General features: G+C 41.7%; 2 protein-coding genes across 2 annotated transcripts; both read right to left on the bottom strand.

Annotated features, from left to right (window-relative positions):
- Positions 1–1,577: 1,577 nt before the first annotated feature.
- Positions 1,578–3,040, bottom strand: LOC109249963 (olfactory receptor 1G1-like). Its single transcript, XM_053908011.1, has 2 exons — positions 2,957–3,040; positions 1,578–2,516 (listed from the first exon to the last, which is right to left on the bottom strand). The coding sequence occupies exons 1-2, from the start codon at positions 3,038–3,040 to the stop codon at positions 1,578–1,580; spliced, it is 1,023 nt and encodes a 340-aa protein (XP_053763986.1).
- An 11,997-nt stretch (positions 3,041–15,037) lies between these two features.
- LOC109261264 (olfactory receptor 1G1-like) lies at positions 15,038–18,257 on the bottom strand. The gene is made up of 2 exons (XM_053908010.1): positions 18,174–18,257; positions 15,038–15,976 (listed from the first exon to the last, which is right to left on the bottom strand). The coding sequence occupies exons 1-2, from the start codon at positions 18,255–18,257 to the stop codon at positions 15,038–15,040; spliced, it is 1,023 nt and encodes a 340-aa protein (XP_053763985.1).
- Between the last annotated feature and the right edge of the window lie 5,848 nt (positions 18,258–24,105).

Raw genomic sequence — 24,105 nt, 5'->3', positions numbered from 1 at the left:
GCGGCACCTTCTCTCCCAGGGAAACACATCTACCTGTGCTCCCCTCTTCTGGGGCTGACAGAGTTCTCATGGATGAAGAACATATCCTGTTCTGCTCTACCCAGCTTTCCTGTTAATTTCTCTCCCACTGACACCATACCTATATTTTTATGATTACCTTCCTCCTCAAATAAGCTTCCTTTCCTCAGAGTTTTTCTCGGGAAAAGAGCAATCATATTGCCTAATGTTCCCTCAGTATTACTGCACACACACACAAAAAGATATATGGAAGTCAAAGGGAGACAACTCATGTTATAAGTTAAGTAAAAAAGAATGTATATTGTACATACAGCATTTCCTCATAAAAGCAGAAACAAGATCATTTTGAAAAAGAAAGTAATGATGTACAATATTAGTATTGGTGGGTTTTAAATGAAGGGATGGTGGGTGATTTCTTCTTTTCTCCTACTACTTTATGTTTTATATTCTTATTATAGTGTTTATTGCGAAAAACATATTCTTTTGCTTGGAGGGAAACAAAATAAATTAGAGATTAAAAACTAAGGAATTGGGGTGCCTGGGTGGCTCAGTTGATTAAGTGTTTGACTCCTGATTTTGGCCTGGGTCATGATCTCATGGTTCCTAGGTTCAAGCCCCCCATCAGGCTCTGCCCAGTCAGAGGCATTCTTTCTCCCTCTCTCTCTCTCTCTCTTTGCCTCCTCTCTCTGCCCCTCCCCAGCTCCGTCATTCATGCGCACGTGCTCTCTCTCAAATAAATAAACATTTAAAAACCCCAAAGAATCACGAACTTGTCCCATTAAATAATAACCACTCAGTTATTGGAGTCTTAAATCCAGTCTCCGTTGTGTGATTTGGGGCCAGGCTTCTGATGTATCTGTGCCTAGTTTCTTCTTTTAGGATTGTTCTTGTCCTCTTAGTCCCAGCGAATTCTTTCTCTGCTTCTTTGAGATGTAAATCTTTGAAAAAGCCTCTTGCCAGTTTTACAACTCAGGAATGTCCCAACTCAATAGATGGGAGCCATGCCTTTGAAATGCAATGAACAAGAAAGGAAGCCACCATTTCCCCCTCTTTGTGAGAGGGTAGAATCCTCCCTCCTGTGGACAAAGCTTGTTTCAAGTTACAAATCTACCTCTTATCATAGAGGTGTGAGAGGTTTGTTTTTCCTTTGGGTGAATACAGTTAGGAAACACGGGTGGCCTGTGTTTTTTCACTCACCCCAGAATTTAGGAATGCTCTCATCATTTATCCCAGCAGACTTGGGTTCAGAGTGAGCTCCGCTTTCTCCCCCTATTGCAAGAGCCTTGAATAAAGTCTTCCCTGCCTGTTTAACTTTGTCGGTGCCATTTCTGCTTTGAAACCCTGCAGGAATTGATGGCCACTCCCTTTCTCCAGGCAGGAGTGCTGTCCTTGGCCCCTTGGTTCTATTCCTCTCCTGTCAGGTCAGGTATCATTTGTTCCTTAACCTGCTTGTGATGCTGACTATTAATCCTACCTTAGACTTGAGCTTCTCAAAATTGTAATAGAGAAGTCCAATGAGGAAGGAATTCCAAAAAGCCTGGTCTTCTTTTCTGGTCTCTTTATGGGATGGAACATCTTCCCCAGACAAGGAGTTTCCATAAAGCCCTCTTCATGTCCCTGTTCCTCAGGCTGTAGATAAAGGGGTTCAGCATGGGGGTGACCATTGTGTATACCACAGATGCCACCATACCTGTGTCTGCTGAATAGGAGGAAGAAGGCTGGAAATACACCAGAAAGAGCGTCCCGTAGAAGAGAGTAACCACTGACAGGTGAGAGCCACAGGTCGAGAAGACCTTGTGCTTCCCCCCAGCAGAGGGGACCCTGAGGATGGTGTGGATGATGTGGGCATAAGAGAGCAGGACACAGGTGAGAGGGACCACACCTGAGAGGGCTGCTTCAGCAAACATCATGACCTGAAAGATCTGGGTGTCTGAACAGGCAAGTTTGAGGAGAGGGAGAAGATCACAGAAAAAGTGTGGGATGGCACGAGAGGCACAGAAGGAGAACTGAGACATGAGGAGGGTGAGCGAGGAGGCCAGGAGGTGGGAGCAGAGCCAGGATGCGGCGACCAGCAGCAGGCAGCGCTGGGGACACATGATCGTGGTGTAGTGGAGAGGAAGGCAGATGGCCACGTAGCGGTCATATGCCATCACGGCCAGCAGGAAGTCATCCAGTAGAGCCAACACCATGAAGAAGTACATCTGCACAAGGCACCCAGTGTAGATTATTGCATGGCGCTGTGTCAGGATGTTTGCCAGCACCTTGGGGACAATGGTGCAGGTGAAGCAGGTATCGATGAAGGACAGGTTGGCCAGGAAGAAGTACATGGGGGTGTGGAGGTGCTGGTCAGAAACTATGGCCATGATGATGAGCAGATTCCCCAACACGCTGACCAGGTACATGCCCAGGAAGAGTCCGAACAGGAGAGGCTGCTGCTCAGGGTGTGCAGAGAAGCCCAGGAGCAGGAAGTCAGAGATGCTGGTTTGGTTGCTGATTTCCTTCAAGGAGAGAAATTGGAGGAGAATCTTGTTTAAATTAAAATTAGCTCTGACTAGTACAGGCTGAGTACAGACCGAGGGGACTGAGAGGGACCTGTGCTTTTTTATTTCATAGGTGCTATGTGAACATCACAGGTGGGGCTTGGGAAAGGGTGGTCTGAAGACCATTCTCTTCAGTGACTTCAGAGAGGACCATCAGGGACATGAAGGACACCAGAGAAGGTGATCAGAAGAGCCAGAAATCGATTGGCAGATACAGGTATAGGATAGAGAGGAAAAAAGCAAAAGGAGAAGCCGAATTGCTACGCACGTGTGTGTGTGTGTGTGTGTGTGTGTGTGTGTGTGTGCGCGCGCGCGTATGTGTGTATGCATGCTCAAGCATGCTTACAAGGGGCCTTAGGTGGACCGTTCATTCCCCATCCATATGCCTCAGTTCTTACCTGGACTTGCTGGCCAGCCTCAGTCTCTGACACTTCCAGGAAGGAGATTGGGTTTGCTCTCCCACTGACTCTTTGAGAAGACATGGCTAGAGTCACTGAGCCCTTCCCTGTCTGTAGGAACAGCACGGACTGGAGACTCAGGTCCTTGGTGACATGTCAGGCACAGGAGCCAGGAGGGGCTGCTGACTTTTCACAGGTAGTGTCTCCTGGGACCCATTCCCAGATCTCCTAGTTAGAGCCTAGGTGGGGCGATTGTCCAACCTCCCAGCTGGCCCTTCTGCTTCGTGGTCCCCTGAGTCCCAGCAGTGTCAGTGATAAGACCGTTCAGATGACCAGATGGCCTTCCTGATTTTCCCTGGGGTGACGTGCTGCTCGGATCCATCCTCGTGGCCCTGATCCTGACCGGGGCCTGGCTCTATCATGGAGTCATACTTTTCTAATTGGAGCCCAGTCCCCATGGATGGAATGCAGTATGTCCTAGAAAACAAGGGGAAAAATGTAGATAAAATAGCACAATCAACACCTTCAATTGTCATATAGTAGAAATAGTAGCAGGAATATTCCTATTTTCTCTGACTCCAGAGAACAGAGATACAAGCACTATGTGGTCTCTACATCAGGCTTGGGATACAGTTTCTGAATATATTTATCTTTTGTTGTAATTTTACCTTACATAAAAAAGCTTATAGAACGTGTATGTGCTGTTGAAGGAGTGATAATAAAATTACTGACCACTCTCCCACCACTCAGCTTCAGTGGTATATAGTTCAATCTTGTAGAAGCCCTGTGTGTACGTGTGTTTAATCATATCCTTTCTTCCCCTTTTTGAGGAAATAACCATTGTGAATATGTGTACTATTTCTTCCTGTTCTTTATAGCTTTGCCACATGTGCGTTGTTGAGTTCATGGAGAAGATGTGACCACCATTGGATCCATAAGTTGTCCCCAGGTAACGGGAGGCTCCTCACCTCTCCTCTCCTCGGAATGTAGCTCTGCCCTTGTTCCCACAGTGGGAGGCGATGTGAAGGTTGCAGCCCTGAGAGAGCAAGGTGCTGTTGAGACCTTCTGGAGGGCGAAGTGACTGAACCCCTATGAGGCCTCTCTCTATATAAGCTTTTAGGATTCTGGCAGGCAGGTGTGGGTATCAACTTGTCTTGGGGTGCCCAAGACACATGCCTTGTGCGTAGGTTCCCTTGCTTATTAGCACTGCTCCCTACCAATCCAGATTGGCCTGCCTCTTTCCTTGTTCTGTCCCTGCCCTCTGTGTACTGTGGCCAGTTTGAGGACCAACACGCATAGATGTCTAAACTGTATGGTTTACTCTAAATTTGCCTGTTCTTGTCATTTATGCGAATGGAATTATACTTTTTATATTCTTCTGTAGATCGCTTATATTGCCCTGCATTATTCTTCCACATTTGTTCATGGGACGCCTGTAACCGCAGGGCGTTCCTGTTCAGTGTCGTCTCATACACCCCTCACTCTACACCCTTGCTGCCTGCTGACGTTTCAGTTTCAGAACTTCTGGCTTGGGAATTACTGTGTGTGTATGTTGTCTGTGATTCTCTCAGCGGATTCTGGGGTAGCATTCCATAATCAGACACATGGCACTTCCACGACAGAATGAATGCATATTCACACTGAGTACAACCAGTTGAGAATGTAAATACTCTTGTATAAAATCGGATCATGTTTTGTTGCTCAATGAGTTCACCGAGAACATACAGAAAATCCTTCTCTCATGAGAGATTTTTTACGATAGAAATGTATGTAGATTTTCTGGTGCCTATGTATGTATGTATGTACGTATGTATGTATTTTCTGTGCCATTGCATGTATGTATGTATGTACGTATGTATGTATTTATATGTAGAGTTTTTTAGTTTTAATTCTTTTTTTAATATAGTTTATTGTCAAATTGCCTTCCATACAGCACTCGGTGCTCATCCCAACAAGTGCCCTCCTCAATGCCCGTCCTCCACTCTCCCCTCTCCCCCACCCTCCCATTAACCCTCACTTTGTTCTGTGTATTTAAGAGTCTCTTATGGTTTGCCTCCCTCCCTCTCTGTTTGTAACTTTTTTCCCCTTCCCTTCCCCCATGGTCTTCTGTTAAGTTTCTCAAGATCCACATATGAGTGAAAACATATGGTATCTGTCTTTCTCTGACTGACTTATTTCACTTAGCATAATACCCTCCAGTTCTATCCATGTTGCTTCAAATGGCAGGATTTCATTCTTTCTCATTGCCAAGTAGTATTCCATTGCATATATAAACCACAACTTCTTTATCCATTTATCAGTTGATGGACATTTAGTCTCTGTCCATAATTTGGCTATTGTTGAAAGTGCTGCTGTGAACATTGGGGTACATGTGGCCCTATGCATCAGCAGTCCTGTATCCCTTGGGTAAATTCCTAGTAGTGCTATTGTTGGGTCATAAGTTAGTTCTATTTTTAATTTTTTGAGGAACCTCCACACTGTTTTCCAGAGCAGCTGCACCAGTTTGCAGTCCCACCAACAGTGCAAGAGGGTTGCCTTTTCTCCACATTCTCTCCAGCATCTATAGTCTCCTGATTTGTTCATTTTAGCCACTCTGAGTGGCATGAGGTGGTATCTGAGTGTGGCTTTGATTTGTATTTCCCTGATGAGGAGCGACGTTGAGCATCTTTTCATGTGCCTGTTGGCCATCCGGATGTCTTCTTTAGAGAAGTGTCTATTCATGCTTTCTGCCCATTTCTTCACTGGATTATTTGTTTTTTAGGTGTGGAGTATGGAGAGGTTTTTTATAGATTTTGGATACTAGCTCTTTATCTGATATGTCATTTGCAAATATCTTTTCCCATTCCATCGGTTGCGTTTTAGTTTTGCTGATTGTTTCCTTTGCAGTGCAGAAGCTTTTTATCTTCATAAGGTCCCAATAGTTCATTTTTGCTTTTAATTCCCTTGCCTTTGGAGATGTGTCGAGTAAGAAATTGCTGAGGGCGAGGTGAGAGAGGTTGTTGCCCGCTTTCTCCTCTAGGGTTTTGATAGTTTCCTGTCTCACATTCAGGTCTTTCATCCATTTTGAGTTTATTTTTATGTATAGTGTAAGAAAGTGGTCTAGTTTCAACCTTCTGCATGTTGCTGTCCAGTTCTCCCAGCACCATTTGTTAAAGAAAGTCTCTTTTTTCCACTGGATACTCTTTCCTGCTTTGTCAAAGATTAGTTGCCCATATATTTGTGGGTCCATTTCTGGGTTCTCTATTCTATTCCATTGATCTGAGTGTCTGTTCTTGTGCCAGTACCATACTGTCTTGATGATTACAGCTTTGTAGTATAGCTTGAAGTCTGGGATTGTGATTCCTCCTGCTTTGGTTTTCTTTTTCAAGATCGCTTTGGCTATTTGGGGTCTCTTCTGGTTCCATACAAGTTTTAGGATTATTTGTTCTAGCTCTGTGAAGAATGCTGGTGTTACTTTGATAGGGATTGCATTGAATATGTAGATTGCTTTGGGTAGTATTGACATTTTAACAATATTTGTTCTTCCTATCCAGGAACATGGAATCTTTTTCCATTTTTTTGTGTCTTCTTCAATTTGTTTCATAAGCTTTCTATAGTATTCAGTGTATAGATTTTTCACCTCTTTGGTTAGATTTATTCCTAGGTATTTTATGTTTTTTTTGTGCAACTGTAAGTGGGGTTGATTCCTTGATTTCTCTTTCTGTCACTTCATTGTTGGTGTATAGGAATGCAACCAGTTTCTGTGCGTTGATTTTATATCCTGCAACTTTGCTGAATTCATGAATAAATTCTAGCAGCTTTTTGGTGGATTCTTTTGGGTTTTCCATATAGAGTATCATGTCATCTGCAAAGAGTGAAAGTTTGACCTCCTCTTGGCCAATTTGGATGCCTTTTATTTCTTTGTGTTGTCTGATTGCAGAGGCCAAGACTTCCAATTCTATGTTGAATAACAGTGATAAGAGTGGACATCCCGTCTTGTTCCTGACCTTAGGGGGAAAGCTCTCAGTTTTTCCCCATTGAGGATGATATTAGTGTTGGGTCGTTCATATATGGCTTTTATTATCTTGAGATATGCTCCTTCTATTCCTACCTTCTTGAGGGTTTTTATCAAGAAAGGATGCTATATTTTGTCGAATGCTTTCTCTGCATCTATTGAAAGGATCATATGGTTCTTGTCTTTTCTTTTATTAATGTGATATATCACGTTGATTGTTTTGCGGATGCTGAACCAGTCCTGTATCCCAGGTATAAATCCCACTTGGTGGTGGTGAATAATTTTTTTAATGTGTTGTTGGATCTGGTTGGCTAATATCTTTTTGAGGATTTTTGCATCCATGTTCATCAGGAAAATTGGTCTATAGTTCTCCTTTTTAGTGGGGTCTTTGTCTGGTTCTGGAATCAAGGTAATGCTGGCTTCATAGAAAGAGTTTGGAAGTTTTCCTTCCATTTCTATGTTTTGGAACAGCTTCAGGAGAATAGGTGTTAACTCTTCCTTAAACGTTTGGTAGAATTCCTCTGGAAAGCCATCTGGCCCTGGATTCCTGTTTTTTGGAAGACTTTTGATTACTAAGTCGATTTCTTTACTGGTTATGGGTCTGTTCAAATTTTCCATTTCTTCCTGTTTCAGTTTTGGTAGTTTATATGTTTCTAGGAATTTGTCCATTTCTTCCAGATTGCCCATTTTATTGGCATATAATTGCTCGTAATATTCTCTTATTATTGTTTTTATTTCTGCTGTGTTGGTTGTGATCTCTCCTCTTTCATTCTGGATTTTATTTATTTGGTTCTTTTACTTTTTCTTGTTGATCAAACTGGCTAGTGGTTTATCAATTTTGTTAATTCTTTCAAGGAACCAGCTTCTGGTTTCATTAATCTGTTCTACTGGTTTTTTTTTGGTTTTGATAGCATTAATTTCTGCTCTAATCTTTATTATTTCCTGTCTTCTTCTGGTTTTGGGTTTCATTTGCTGTTCTTTTTCCAGGTCCTTAAAGCGTAAGGTTAGGTAGTGTATCTGAGATCTTTCTTCCTTCTTTAGGAAGGCCTGGAGTGCTATATACTTTCCTCTTAGACCGCTTTTGCTGTGTCCCAGAGATTTTGGGTCGTGGTGCTATCATTTTCATTGACTTCCATATACTTTTTAATTTCCTCTTTAACTTCTTGGTTAGCCCATTCATTCTTTAGTAGGATGTTCTTCAGTCTGCAAGTATTTGCTACCTTTCCAAATTTTTTCTTGTTGTTGATTTTGAGTTTCATAGTGTTGTGGTCTGAAAATATGCACGGTATGACCTTGATCTTTTTGTATTTACTTAGGGCTGATTTGTGTCCCAGTATATGGTCTATTCTGCAGAACGTTCCATGTGCACTGGAGAAGAATATATATTCTGCTGCTTTAGGATGAAATGTTGTGAATATATCTGTTAAGTCCATCTGGTCCAGTGTGTCATTCAAAGTCATTGTTTCCTTGTTGATTTTTTGATTAGATGATCTGTCCATTGCTGTGAGTGGGGTGTTGAAGTCTCCTACCATTATGGTGTTACTCTCGATGGGTTTCTTTATGTTTGTGATTAATTGATTTATATATTTGGGTGCTTTCACATTTGGTGCATAAATGTTTACAATTGTTAGGTCTTCTTGCTGGATATACCCCTTGATTATGATATAATGCCCTTCTGCATCTCTTGATACAGTCCTTATTTTAAAGTCTAGATTGTCTGATATAAGTATGGCTACTCCGGCTTTATTTTGTTGACCATTAGCATGATAGATGGTTCTCCATCCCCTTATTTTCAATCTGAAGGTGTCTTTAGGTCTAAAGTGGGTCTCTTGTAAACAGCATATAGATGGTTCTTGTTTTCTTATCCATTCTGTGGATACACAGGGTTACCCTCTGTCTTTTGATTGGAGCATTGCGCCCATTGACGTTTAGAGTGAGTACTGAAAAATATGAATTTATTGCCATTTTGAGGCTTGTAGAGTTGGAGTTTCTGGTGGTATTCTCTGGTCCTTTCTAATATTTGTTACTTCATATATATATATATGTATATATTTTTTTCCATCTTTTCTCCCCTCAGAGATTTCCCCTTAAAATTTCTTGTAGGACTGGTTTAGTGGTCACAAACTCCTTTAATTTTTGTTTGTCTGGGAAAATTTTTATCTCTCCTTCTATTTTGAATGACAGCCTTGCTGGATAAAGAACTCTTGGCTGCATATTTTTGTGATTCAGCACACTGAATATATCCTGCCACTCCTTTCTGGCCTGCCAAGTTTCTGTGGATAGGTCTGCTGCAAACCTGATCTGTCTTCCCTTGTGTGTTAGGGACTTTTTTTCCCTTGCTGCTTTCATGATATTCTCCTTGCATGAGTATTTTGTGAATTTGACTATGATATGCCTTGTTGATGGTCGGTTTTTGTTGAATCTAATGGGGGTCCTCTGTGCTTCCTGGGTTTTGATGTCTGTGTCTTTCCCCAGGTTAGGAAAGTTTTCTGCTATGATTTGCTCACATAACCCTTCTACCCCTATTTCTCTCTCTTCCTCTTCTGGGACCCCTATGGTTCTGATGTTGTTCCTTTTAAATGAGTCACTGATTTCTCTAATTCTTAGATCGTGCTCTTTTGTCTTAATCTCTCTCTTTTTTTCTTCTTCATTATTCTCTATAAGTTTGTCCTCTATATCGCCGATTCTCTGTTCTGCCTCATCCATCCTTGCTGCTGCTGCATCCATCCATGATTGCAGCTCAGTTATAGCATTTTTAATTTCATTGAGACTATTATTTACTTCTTTTATCTTTGCAGAAAGGGATTCTAATCTATTTTTGACTCCAGCTAGTATTCTTATTATCATGATTCTAAATTCTGGTTCAGACATCTAGCTTGTATCTGGGTTGTTTAAATCCCTGGCTGTCGTTTCTTTGTGCTGTTTCTTTTGGAGTGAATTCATTCATTTTGTCATTTTGAAGGGAGAAAAGGAATTAAGGAGGTAGAAAAATTAAAATAAAAGTATTAAAATTAAAATATTAAAAACACACACACACAGAAAATCTATTAAATGATGCTAAATCCTAGGTGTGTTTTTTGTGGGTGTTGAAAGTGGTTTGACAGATTAGAGAAAAAAAAGGGGAAAAGGAAATTGTTTGAGAATTTGAAAACATGAATACACTGAAATAGACTAAAATAAGATGATGGGAGTAAAATAGAATTTGAAAAAAATTACACAAAAGTAAATAATATAGTAGAAAAAAACGAAGAAAATATTTTTAATAAAAATTAAAAATAAAAGAATTTTTCTCTTTCTGTATTCAAGAAAAAGAAACTAAAAAGAAAAATGAGAAAAAAATAAATCATTTGAAAATTTGAAAAAGTGAATACACTGTAGTAGCCTAAAATAAAATGATAGATGTAAAATAGAATTTGAAAAAATTTACATAAAAGCAAAAAATATAGTAAAAAATTAAAGAAAAATATTTTTGATAGACATTAAATGTAAAAATGAAGTTTTTCTCTTTCTGCATTCAAGAAAAAGAAAAGAAATGAAAAGGAGAAAAAAAAGAAAAAAGGAAATTGTTTGAAAATTGGAAAAAGTGAATACACTGAAGTAGACTAAAATAAAATGATGGTAGTAAGATAGAATTTGAAAAAACTTACACAAAAGTAAAATATAGTAAAAAAAAATAAGGAAAAATATTTTTAATAAAAATTGAAAATAAAAATGAATTTTTTCTTTTTCTGTATTCAAGAAAAAGAAAAGTAGTGTAAAAGAGAAAAAGAAAAGAATGTTGAATAGTTGGACCTGCTAACAGATTGAAATCGGACTGAAATTACTTCGTTTCCCCCTAGAAGTCAGACTCTGTAGTGCTCTGTAGTCCATAAACTAAGCAGGCGGTGAGACTTGTGTTCTTAAAGAGTGAGGTTGGCCCAGTTGGGCGTGGCTCAGTGTAATGGCTCTGTTCTCCACTAGATGGCACTGCTAGCCTGCTGGGGTAGGTTGTTGTGGCGCTCCTAGGTGTGTATGCATATGCACTGGAGTGGTGAAAATGGCATCCCCTAGCTACCCAGTGTGTAGTATGGGTACTGTTCTCTCCGATCAGCAATCGTGCACCCGTCCTCTGTCTTCAGCTTTCGTCCACTCCCTGCTTTTACACTGTCCGTGATCAGGCCCCAGGCAGTACCTCTCTCCCGAGTTTTGTCTCAGATGCGGCTGTTTTCCCCAGCCCCTTACTTCTGAAGGACTGTGGCTTTGACCCATTCCTCCCCTCTGCGAGAGGATCTCACTGAGCAATGGCCAAACAATGGCCGAATGTCAGCTGTACCCAGGAACGCTTGCTGGACCCTGCTGCTGCCGGAGCCCCGAGACTGTGGCCAGGTGCCAGCCCGCCCCAGAAAAAGTTTGCGAGATAGTGTAGCAGCAGCTTTTCACGGGTTATAGAAAATCACAACACACATCTGGCACCAGGCTTCATCCTTAACACCAGTACCAGCTAATGTGGCCGCCTTCTGGGGTCTGCTGGGACCAGGTGGCTTCAACAGTCTCTACCAAATGTCCTTCCAGCAGTGGAACCGCTTTTCCCCATCTGGCCTCAGAACCTCCCAGACCCCACTCTGTTCCTGGGGATTCACCCTTCCCACCAGAGCACCGCCAGGTATTGAGCTGTGGAGTTGCAGACTTTGCACTCCCCTTGTTTACAGTCTTAATGAAATTTAAACCCTCTCCTTTCTCCTTTCTCCCGTTTTAGTTTAGTCCCTGTGGCTGTTCCCAATTTTCCACTTTCTCTCCAGCTGCTTTTGGGGAGGGGTGCTTTTTCCGTATTCTCCCCCCACCCAGTCTCAGTCCTCTCTCCACCTGCAAAAGCAGCTCCCTGCCTGCCACCGGCTTCTCTCTCCCTAAGTTTACCTCTCCATGCCACATACCTGCTGAAGTCTGTAGTTCAGGTTGTGCAGATTGTTGTGTTAATTCTCCAATCAGTTTACTAGGTGTGTAGGATGGTTTAGTGTTGATCTGGCTGTATTTCATGGATGCGAGACACACACACACACAGACACACACACACACAATATTTTTATTTTAACTGATTGAAGTCATCAATATATATTTTATCTTGTAAGCACTTTACTTGTGTCTGTCTGTAAAAGTCCTTTCTTCCCTGAGTTCAGGGAGACATTTTCCAACATTCTCTTTTAAAAACTTTATAATTTGGCTCTTCCCAATCAGTTCTTTAGAGAATTGTTTTTTTTGTGTGTGTATATCTTGTGATGTGTGTGTGTGTGGGGGGGGGGGGGTCTATATTTTATTTATTTTTACATCAAGAAACTAATTATTAAACAAATGGTTCTCCATAGACTCTTCTGAATTGCAATTATATGGAAATATCATCTGTAATTGAAATGCAACCTTGTTTCCTCCTTTAGAGGTTTTAAATATTTTATTTTTTTCTCCCTCTACTGCAGTGGGTGGGACCTCAGGTAAAATGTGGGCTAGCTGTGGTGAGAGCTGGTATTCTGTCTTTTTTTTTTTTAATCTTTATTTTTGAGAGAGAGAGACAGAGCGTGAGTGGGGGAGGGGCAGAGAGAGAGGGAGACACAGAATCTGAAGCAGGCTCCAGGCCCTGAGCTGTCAGCACAGAGCCCAACACGGGGCTTGAACCCACAAACTGTGAGATCATGACCCGAGTCAAAGTCGGACGCTCAACTGACTGAGCCACCCAGGCACCCCCCTACACCTAAAGGTAATATCATTCTACTATCTGTCAAGTATACTTCTGTCTGTGCTTCATTTTTTCTGGAGATATTAAAAATTTTTTTTTAAGTTTATTTATTTTGAGAGAGGCAGATACGGCATGAGTTGGGGAGGGGGAGAGAGAGAGGAAGAGACAAATCCCAAACAGGTTCTGTGCTGTCAGTGCAGAGCCCAATGCAGTGCTCGAACTCATGAACTGTTAGATCATGACCTGAGCCGAAACCAAGAGTCAGATGCTTAACTGACTGAGCCACCCGGGCATCCCTTTTCTGAAGATTTTACTTTTTTTTTTTATGGATATAATTTCCTGTCAGATTGGCTTACATACAACACCCAGTGCTCATCCCTACAAGTGCCCTCCTCAATGCCCATCACCCATTTTCACTCTCCCCCACCCCCCATCTACCCTTAGTTTGTTCTCTGTATTTAACAGTCTCTTGTGGTTTGACTCCCCCCTCTCTGTGTAGATTTTACTTTTAAAGCAAAAGTAAAAGGGCGCCAGGGTGGCATGGTTCGTTGAGCGTTGGACTCTTGATTTCAGCTCAGGTCATGATCTATTGGTTCATGAGGTAAAACCCTGCATCAGGCTTTGTGCTGATAGCATGGAGCCTACTTGGGCATCTCTCTCTCCCTTTCTCTCTCTGCCTTTACCCTGCCTGTGCTTTCTCCCTCTCTCTCAAATAAATAAATAAGATTTAAAAATGTATGTTATAAAGTAATATCTGTACAAAATGTGAGGCTCAAACTTAGAATCCGAAGATTAAGATTTGCATTGCCCTTGTCAACTACACTTCAGTTAAAAAAACAATAGGGATGCCTGAGTGGCTCAGTTGGTTAAGCATTTGACTCTTGAATTTGCCTCAGGTGATGATCTTAGGGTTCGTGAGATCAAGCACCACATCAGGTTCTGTGCTGGCAGTGTGGAGCCTGCTTGGGATTCTCTCTCTCCCTCTCTCTCTGCCCCTCTCCTGTTTGCACTCATGCTTTCTCTCTCTCTCAAAAAATAAAAAAATAATAAAAATAAAAGAATGAAATGGAAGAAAATGGTTAACAGACTGTGGAAAACAGTGCCTTCACCAACAATCAAAGAAATTAAAACTAAAGCAGGGAGATACCATTTAGTTATATCATTTATGATTAAGGGTACAGTGTGAACATCAAAATATGGAGAAGATGTAGACAAAAGGGCACCCTCATTTGGGAATTTTTGCAGAATGGATAAAGGGTCCTATAAAGGTTAGATATTCTACTTTTAAAAATATTAAATATAACAGATTATGAACACATGAAAATATTTTTCAGAGATGTTCTTTGCATCATTACTTGTAATAGTGAAAGCTTAGAAACCCTCTAATCATTCAACAATGGTGAAATACCGTACATGTTATGGATATTTATTCTGATGTACTTTCAGAGAGCCAAATGTCCAGGAAGAGATAATAATATGGAGATAACTCATGAGATTAAGCAAAAAAGTATATATATTTGTACCAGCAGTATTTTCTCAACAAAGGAAAGACAAAAAGTCATTAGAAAAAGACAGGCAGAAAATATTGTAAAATATTACCAGTGGTTTTCTTTATATGGAGGAATAGTGAGTGTTTTCTTTTTTCTTTTTTCCTATTTCTTATAGTTTACAAATTTACTATAGTAAGCATGGATTATTCTGTAGGTGAGACATATGAAATAAACCAGAGTTTAAAAGCCAAAGAATCAAGGACTTGTCCATAACTAATAATTACTCTCTGTCAGAATCTTAGATCTGATCCCTGATGTGTGATTTGGGCCCAGTCCTCTGAAGTGTCGGTGCCTAGTTTCTTCTCCTCAAATGATTCTTGTCTTCTTAGTTCTAGCAAATAGCGTGTCTTCTTGGTGCAGCCTTCTCCATGGGTAGGTTAGTCCCTATCAGTGAGTTGTTTCCAAAGTTGGGCTTGGAAATGGTCCCTGAAACTCCGAGCACTTGAGCCTTCCTGATTGTGAGCATTTCTTGTAGCTAAGTGGGACCTGTTAGTCCCAGGCTGAACTGGTGCTACCTGGCTTCCTCCCAGCACCCGAATTCTGTCTGGTGTCATTCTTGGTGATTCCTACTCTCTGGCTTGGATCTGCTTGGACACCTATACCACTAGTCAAGTCACCCTGCAGGGATTACTGGCCACTCATCTTCCAGGGGTGCAGTTCTGTCCTGTAGCTCTGATTGTAATTCTGGCCAGTAAGGCATTCTCTGTTTGTTAAACCTGATTGTGATGTTGAGCATCCATCTTGCTTGAACTTGAGTTTTCAAAATTACAATGGGGAAGTGCAGGGAGAAGGCATTTCAGAGAGCCTGAGCTTCCAGTCTGAGGAAGGACCCTCTACTGAGTAGAGCATCTTTCTGAGTCAAAGAGTCCCAACAGGGCCCCTTTCATGTCCCTGTTCCTCAGGCTGTAGATAAAGGGGTTCAGCAAGGGGATGACCATCGTATATACTACAGATGCTACCATTCCTATTTCTGCTGAATAGGTGGATGAGGGCTGGAAATACACCAGAAAGAGCGTCCCGTAGAAGAGAGTAACCACTGACAGGTGAGAGCCACAGGTCGAGAAGACCTTGTGCTTCCCCCCAGCAGAGGGGACCCTGAGGATGGTGTGGATGATGTGGGCATAAGAGAGCAGGACACAGGTGAGAGGGACCACACCTGAGAGGGCTGCTTCAGCAAACATCATGACCTGAAAGATCTGGGTGTCTGAACAGGCAAGTTTGAGGAGAGGGAGAAGATCACAGAAAAAGTGTGGGATGGCATGAGAGGCACAGAAGGAGAACTGAGACATGAGGAGGGTGAGCGAGGAGGCCAGGAGGTGGGAGCAGAGCCAGGATGCGGCGACCAGCAGCAGGCAGCGCTGGGGACACATGATCGTGGTGTAGTGGAGAGGAAGGCAGATGGCCACGTAGCGGTCATATGCCATCACGGCCAGCAGGAAGTCATCCAGCAGGGTCAGCGCCATGAAGAAGTACATCTGCACGAGGCACCCAGTGTGGGAGATGGCGTGGCGCTGTGTCAGGATGTTTGCCAGCACCTTGGGGACAATGGTGCAGGTGAAGCAGGTCTCGACGAAGGACAGGTTGGCCAGGAAGAAGTACATGGGGGTGTGGAGGTGCTGGTCAGAGCCAATGGCCATGATGATGAGCAGGTTCCCCAACACGCTGACCAGGTACATGCCCAGGAAGAGTCCGAACAGGAGAGGCTGCTGCTCAGGGTGTGCAGAGAAGCCCAGGAGCAGGAAGTCAGAGACGCTGGTTTGGTTTCTGATTTCCTTCAAGGGGAGAAATTGGAGCAGAATCTTGCTTAAATGAAATTAAGCTCTGACTAGTACAGTTTGCTACTGGTCTGTTTTCTCTATACTTTGAAAGGTCACTGAGATTCACTAGCAGCTATAAGTGCAGGTTTGCAGATATGAGGACTGTGGTCTATGGTAGTGAGGTGTCAGAGTGGGGCCGTAGTCTGCATTCTAGATTCCTGTAATGTGGCAAGTTTTTGCCATGGATTGTCTGAATGATACTGAATGGGGATTCACTGGAAAGAACTGCTTCACATTTAATTCCTTTTATAGTAAACATAGAGCAACACTTTGGATTATCTCTTTTTTGGAGCTACTTTTGGGATCATGCATCTACTAGGATTTCATGGACTCATGGAGTGCCTGTGTGCATGTGTGCAAGTGTGCGGGGGCATATTGAGGGAGATGGAAGAGGAATAGCTTCTCCAGAGAGGAGCCAGCTGTGTCCAGAGGTCTCCAGGTGTATGCAGTGCTCTGGATCCCTTTGTCTTTGAAGATCATTCCAATGGGTCACCATGGACGTGAGAACATTGGAAACTGGGAAGCACTCTATCATTCAGGGCATATCATTTTCATTCTCCTCACCACCCTCACCATCAACACCTTTCTTTTTATCTTCTGCGCTTTGGCATCCTGGAGATGGGATGGGAATCTATTCTCTGTTTCTTATTCTTGGTCTGACCCTGGTTGGCCACTTAACGCTGAATGTGTGTTACCTCATTTGGACTGTGTGCAACACTTTCATGGAATCATTGAAGTTATGACTGAGATGATATGTATGGAGGGCAGGTTACTATTGAGGGTGGTGATGCCCCTGTCTCTGTTAGTAGCAGTTGCTGAAATGTGAAGCGGAGACATAGGATGTCACAGAAAAGCATAGCATGCTGTGCTTTATGGCTCTGTTCCCCACATGCCTTTTAACTTTGGGGGCTGTTTTCTCCCTTTGAGCCTTCCTTCCTTCCTCTGTAAGATAGATACTAGCCCTACCTGAGAGGTCTGTTGAAGAGACCAAATGCTGGAATCCGTTGAAGTTTCTTTATCAATCATGATGTGCAATCAAGATGAGAAATTCCCATGTTCCTGTTTGATGGTGTGGAGAAAGAAATGTGATGAACAGTCAGTGGCAGCACAGGTTAATGTCATGTTTATTTAGTGCTGTGATAAAAACATAATATACCCTCAGGAATCGGAATGCATTCTCCAATCTGTACTCTTGATGTGACTTTGAGAAGGTCATGGAACCTTATTTGGCTTTAGTTTCAACATCTGTTTAAATGCAGTAACAATTGAGTTTACTGAATATAGTGGTTATGAGGATTAAGTTGGATTAAAAATTATGGTATACTATTTAAACCAAGGGTGGCACATAGCAAGTGCTCAGTAAATAGGATTTAGCATTGTTACTGCTGTTTTTAATAAAACAGCAGTCATCTTGTACAAGGTGAGCCAAGCCGTACAGGGTGTTTTGTGGTTGTTGTGTTCTGGTCAATGTCTGCAGATTGGGCTTGTCAATTGTGAGATGTCAACACCCAATGTCACCACCACCGTCACCACCTTTAACATCAGCAGAAGCACTACCACCTTTGAAGGGTTATACCTCAGAACTGTCAATGCAAAGCATTTGTTTTAGCATCTGAAAGCCATGTGTAAACTTGGTTAAATAACTGAATCATCAGAGCCCCTCAAATTATTAGTGGAAGAATGGGTATAAATGAGTGTATCTGAAATAGTTATTTGCTGGCTCAACATTTTAGAAAGAGAAGGGTTGTGAAGAAGTGATTTGGGTGGTGGCCGAGAGAGATTCTGGACCCACACCTGCTGAGTGGACTGAGAGGGAACTGTGCTTATTGTTGCCTAGGTGCTATGTGAACGTCACAGGTGGGGCTTGGGGAAGGGTGGTCTGAAGACCATTCTTTTCAATGACTTCAGAGAGGACCATCAGGGACATGAAGGACACCAGAGAAGGTGATCAGAAGAGCCAGAAATCGATTGGCAGATACAGGTATAGGATAGAGAGGAAAAAAGCAAAAGGAGAAGCCGAATTGCTACGCGCGTGTGTGTGTGTGTGTGCTTGTGTGTGTGTGCGCGCACGTGTGTGTGTGCATGCGGAAGCATGCTTACAAGGGGCCTTAGGTAGACCGTTCATTCCCCATCCATATGCCTCAGTTCTTACCTGGACATGCTGGCCAGCCTCAGTCTCTGACACTTCCAGGAAGGAGATTGGGTTTGCTCTCCCACTGACTCTTTGAGAAGACATGGCTAGAGTCACTGAGCCCTTCCCTGTCTGTAGGAACAGCACGGACTGGAGACTCAGGTCCTTGGTGACATGTCAGGCACAGGAGCCAGGAGGGGCTGCTGACTTTTCACAGGTAGTGTCTCCTGGGACCCATTCCCAGATCTCCTAGTTAGAGCCTAGGTGGGGCGATTGTCCAACCTCCCAGCTGGCCCTTCTGCTTCGTGGTCCCCTGAGTCCCAGCAGTGTCAGTGATAAGACCGTTCAGATGACCAGATGGCCTTCCTGGTTTTCCCTGGGGTGACGTGCTGCTCGGATCCATCCTCGTAGCCCTGATCCTGACCGGGGCCTGGCTCTATCATGGAGTCATACTTTTCTAATTGGAGCCCAGTCCCCATGGATGGAATGCAGTATGTCCTAGAAAACAAGGGGAAAAATGTAGATAAAATAGCACAATCAACACCTTCAATTGTCATATAGTAGAAATAGTAGCAGGAATATTCCTATTTTCTCTGACTCCAGAGAACAGAGATACAAGCACTATGTGGTCTCTACATCAGGCTTGGGATACAGTTTCTGAATATATTTATCTTTTGTTGTAATTTTACCTTACATAAAAAAGCTTATAGAACGTGTATGTGCTGTTGAAGGAGTGATAATAAAATTACTGACCACTCTCCCACCACTCAGCTTCAGTGGTATATAGTTCAATCTTGTAGAAGCCCTGTGTGTACGTGTGTTTAATCATATCCTTTCTTCCCCATTTTGAGGAAATAACCATTGTGAATATGTGTACTATTTCTTCCTGTTCTTTATAGCTTTGCCACATGTGCGTTGTTGAAGAGTTCATGGAGAAGATGTGACCACCATTGGATCCATAAGTTGTCCCCAGGTAACGGGAGGCTCCTCACCTCTCCTCTCCTCAGAATGTAGCTCTGCCCTTGTTCCCACAGTGGGAGCCGGTGTGAAGGTCACAGCCCTGAGAGAGCAAGGTGCTGTTGAGACCTTCTGGAGGGCAAAGTGACTGAACCCCTATGAGGCCTCTCTCTCTATAAACTTTTAGGATTCTGGCAGGCAGGTGTGGGTATCAACTTGTCTTGGGGTGCCCAAGACACATGCCTTGTGCGTAAGTTCCCTTGCTTATTAGCACTGCTCCCTGCCAATCCAGAGTGGCCTGCCTCTTTCCTTGTTCTGTCCCTGCCCTCTGTGTACTGTGGCCAGTTTGAGGACCAACACGCATAGATGTCTAAACTGTGTGGTTTACTCTAAATTTGCCTGTTCTTGTCATTTATGCGAATGGAATTATACTTTTTATATTCTTCTGTAGATCGCTTATATTGCCCTGCATTATTCTTCCACATTTGTTCATGGGACGCCTGTAACCGCAGGGCGTTCCTGTTCAGTGTCGTCTCATACACCCCTCACTCTACACCCTTGCTGCCTGCTGACGTTTCAGTTTCAGAACTTCTGGCTTGGGAATTACTGTGTGTGTATGTTGTCTGTGATTCTCTCAGCGGATTCTGGGGAAGCATTCCATAATCAGACACATGGCACTTCCACGACAGAATGAATGCATATTCCCACTGAGTACAACCAGTTGAGAATGTAAATACTCTTGTGTAAATTCGGATCATGTTTTGTTGCTCAATGAGTTCACTGAGAACATGCAGATAATCCTTCTCTCATGAGAGATTTTTTATGATAGAAATGTAGATAGATATTCTGGTGCCTATGTAGTAGTAATTGTTGTATTTAAAAAAGTTAATCGGGTGCCTGGGTGGGTGTGTTGGTTGAGGCTCCAACTCTTTATTTCAGCTCGGGTCATGATCCCAGGGTCATTTGATCAGGCTTCATGTCAGGCTTTGTGCTGTGTGGAGCCTGGTTAGGATTCTCTCTCCCTCTCCCTCTCTCTCTCTCTCTCTCTCTGTCCTTCCCCAGTCACTCTCCCTCTAAAAAAATAAATAATAAAAAATAATAAAATAAAGATGGATAGACCTAAAAAAATTATCAGCGTAGAGTAACACATACAGAAAACTGCAGAAAACAGAAACCTTGCACCCGGGAAATTATTAGAAAGCAGTCATCTATGTATCACTTCCCAGATTTAGAAGTAAAACATTGCCAGCACATCTGAAGCTCGTTTTGTGTATCTTGCTAAATCATTACTTTTCTCTCCTTCTCAGAGAAAAATAATCCCTATCCTCTTTCTAACAGTTTATTTTATCTTTGCCTGTTTCTGAACTTCAGTAAACACACTCACTCATTATGTATTCTGGTTTCTGGCTTCTTTTGTTCGAAAGTTTACTCGTGTGAGATTCATCTAGATAGGTGTATGTAGTGGCAGTCTGCTCATTACCATCGAGGTGAGTTGCTCCACTGTAACCGTGTGTGTTACTCACATACTCTAAGATTGAAGGAATAGTTGGCTTTGTGGATGTTAGGAATGATATTAGGATGATCATTCTTGTACATGTTTCTTGGTGTGCACACGCATTCCTTTCTGTTGTGGACATGCCTAGGAGTGGCACTGCTGGGATCTGAGATGTCCATATCCCCCCATTTAGTGCACACATCAAGTTGACTTCCAAAGAAATTGTGTCAAGTTGCACTTGTACCAGCAGTGTGTGCGAGTGCTGGCTGCACCACATCCTTGATAACTCTTGGTGGTTTCAGCCTTCTCCGTTGTGGTCATCATGTTGGGTGTGCATTGGGGGACATTCCTGATGCTTTGATTTTATGTTTCAGTGATTAATCATGAGATAGAGGACCCTGTAAATACTTATTAGTATTTTCATTTCCTTATTTTGAAACTGCTTGTTTAAAGTTTTGTTCATTTTTCCGTTTAGTTATTTGTTATATTCTAATGTATTTGTAGAACTATTTAGAGCTATTTATCCTAGATACTAGCCTTTTGTTGATTTATGCATTATAAATATTTCTTATATCTTGGTGGTTTGTCTTTTCACTCATTATAGTGCTGTTTGCTAAATAAATATTTTTACTTTAACTGATTGAATTCAAGTGTGTGTGTGTGTGTGTGTGTAATTATTTTCCCTTAGCGTTTTATTTGTGTCTAGTTGAAGAAGCCCTTTCTTTCCTGAGTTGAGGCAGACATTTTCCACCATTCTCTTTTAAAAACTTTATAATAATGCTCTTCCCAATCAGTTCTTTAGTACACTTGGAATTGATTTTTGTGTATGTTATGAAGTGTGTGTGTATGTGTGTGTAGGTGTCTATATTTATTTGTTTTTACATCAATATAGCTAATTATTAAACAAATCGTTGCTCCATAGACTCTTCTGAATTGCAATTATATGGAAATATCATCTGTAAACAAAATGCTGCCTTGTTTCCTCCTTTACAGAGTTTAAATCTTATTTTTTTTTCCTCTCCTGCAGTGGGTGGGACCTCAGGTGAAGTGTGGGCTAGCTGTGGTGAGAGCTGGTATTCTGTCTTGTTCCCCATTTAGACAGCAGAGATTTAAATGTATAAGCTTTATATATTATATGTGCTGTGTGTTTGCAAAAAGGCAATTTTTTTTTGAGATTAAGAAAGTTTTCTTCTATCCACATTTTGCTAGGAGGACTTTCAGTGAGTGGATGTTGAATTGTATGACATGTTTTTTCTTTTTTCTTCCATCTATTGAGATGTTCTTGCATCTAATGATTTTTGTCCTTTGCTTTTTAAATATGGTGACTTACTTTGATTGACTTTTGAGTGTTAAATCAACCATACCTTCCTAGGAAAACTCAACTTGGTAATGATATATCTTATTGTCTCTGCATTGTTGTGATCGTATTGCTAATATTTTAGTTTGAATTGGTATGTTTATTTTATAAAATTTTTGATGCATTTATCTTCATGGAGATCAGCTTGTAATGGTAATTTTTTTTGCAATGTTCCTGTCACTTTTTGGTATGAATGTTGTGCTAATCTCATAAAGGGAATTGAGTGAATATTCCTCATTTTCTTTTTTTTTAAATTTTAATATAATATATCTTTTTAAATTTTAATTAAGCTCCACACCCAACATGAGCCAGCCTGGTGCCTCTCTAAATTTTTGAAAGGGTTTGGAAGCCTGAAATATTTTCCTGGTTGGATTGTGTATAGACACTCACTCTTACAGCCATTTGGGCCTGAAACTTTCTTTGAGGAAAGCCTACACATTCAGCTTCTGATATGTCTATTCCAGTTTTCTATTTCTTTATTTTTGAGACAGAGAGAGACAGAGCATGAACGGGGGAGGGGCAGAGAGAGAGGGAGACACAGAATTGGAAACAGGCTCCAGGCTCCGAGCCATCAGCCCAGAGCCCGACGCGGGGCTCGAACTCACGGACCGCGAGATCGTGACCTGGCTGAAGTCGGACGCTTAACCGACTGCGCCACCCAGGCGCCCCCCAGTTTTCTATTTCTTACTAAATTAGTTTTGATGAGTTATATTTTTCTAGAAATGTGTGTTTAACCTAAAATTTAAAATTTATATATCATTGTGGGGCACCTGGGTGGCTCAGTCGGTTAACTGTCTGGCTCTTGATTTTGGCCCAGGTCATCATCTTGTGCTTCGTTGGATTGAGCCCCATGTCAGGCTCTGCGCTGACAGCATGGAGCCCATTTGGGATTCCGCCCCCCCCCCCCCCCCCCCCGGAATAAATAAACTTTAACATTGTTCATAGTATCCTCTTTATTTAATATCAGAGGTAATGTCACTTTCTTCTTTCTTGTTACTGATGATTGGTGTTTTCCCCATCTGACCATTTTCATCAGAGGAATATAAGTGATCTTTTCAAAAAATAATCTTTTAGCTTTGTTGGTCTTCTCTATCGTGTGTTTTTTTTTTCTATTTTGTTGTATTTTTCTGTCATCTGTTTTCTTCCTTGGACTGATTTTATTGTTCTTTTTAAGATGGATTCTAAGCTTATTTTGCAGCCTTTTCTTTTCTAATATTTGCATCTAACTGTAAGAACTGTAAGTTTCCTGTGAAGAATTTCCTGTAAATAGTGTTCGTAATTGTTTTTCTTAATTTCAGTTAGTTAACATACAGTGCAATATTGGTTTCAGTAGAATTCAGTGATTCATCACTTACATACAACATCCAGTGCTCATCACAAGTGCCCTCAATACCCATTACCCATCTAGCCCATCTCCCAACCACCTCCTTCCCTCAATCCTCAGTTTGTTCTCTGTCGTTCAGAATCTTCTATGGTCTTTTCCCCTCTCTTCACTCCCCCTTGCCCCATATGTTCATCTGTCTTGTTTCTTAAATTCCACATGTGTTTGAAATCATATATTTGTCTTTCACTGATTTACTATTTCGCTTAGCATAATACAGTCTAGCTCCATCCATGTCATTGCAAATGACAAGACTTCATTCTCTTTGATGGCTGAGTAATATTTCATTATATATGTGAATATATATATGTATATATATTTATGTATGTATGTCACATCTTCTTTATCTATTCATCAGTTGATGGATATTTGGGCTCTTTCCATCATAATTGGTTTTCATTCATATAAAAAATTTTCTAATAGCCATTATGATGTCTTTTACTCCTAAGATTATTTCTAGCTGAGTTTCCTAACACCCAAATATACACTTATTGTGGGGAGCATATTGTGATGTATATAATTGTCAAATCTCTATGTTGTACACCTGAAAGCAATATTATTATATTACATGTCAAGTGTACTTCTATCTATGCTCATTTTTTCTTTCTGAAGATTTTACTTAAAAGCAAAAGGGTATGGGAGTGACTCAGTCGGTTGAGCATCTGACTCCTGATTTCGGCTCAGATCATGATTTCATGATTCATGAGATCAAACCCCTCATCAGGCTTTGTGCTGATAGCACAGAGCCTGCTTGGCATTCTCT

The sequence above is a fragment of the Panthera pardus genome, unplaced genomic scaffold (assembly GCF_024362965.1).
Source record: "Panthera pardus isolate Hobbes unplaced genomic scaffold, ASM2436296v1 HiC_scaffold_20, whole genome shotgun sequence".
In the NCBI taxonomy this organism is placed as follows: Eukaryota; Metazoa; Chordata; class Mammalia; order Carnivora; family Felidae; genus Panthera; species Panthera pardus.
The sequence above is the reverse complement of the archived record's forward strand: the minus strand, read 5'-3'. Positions and strand labels throughout refer to the sequence as shown.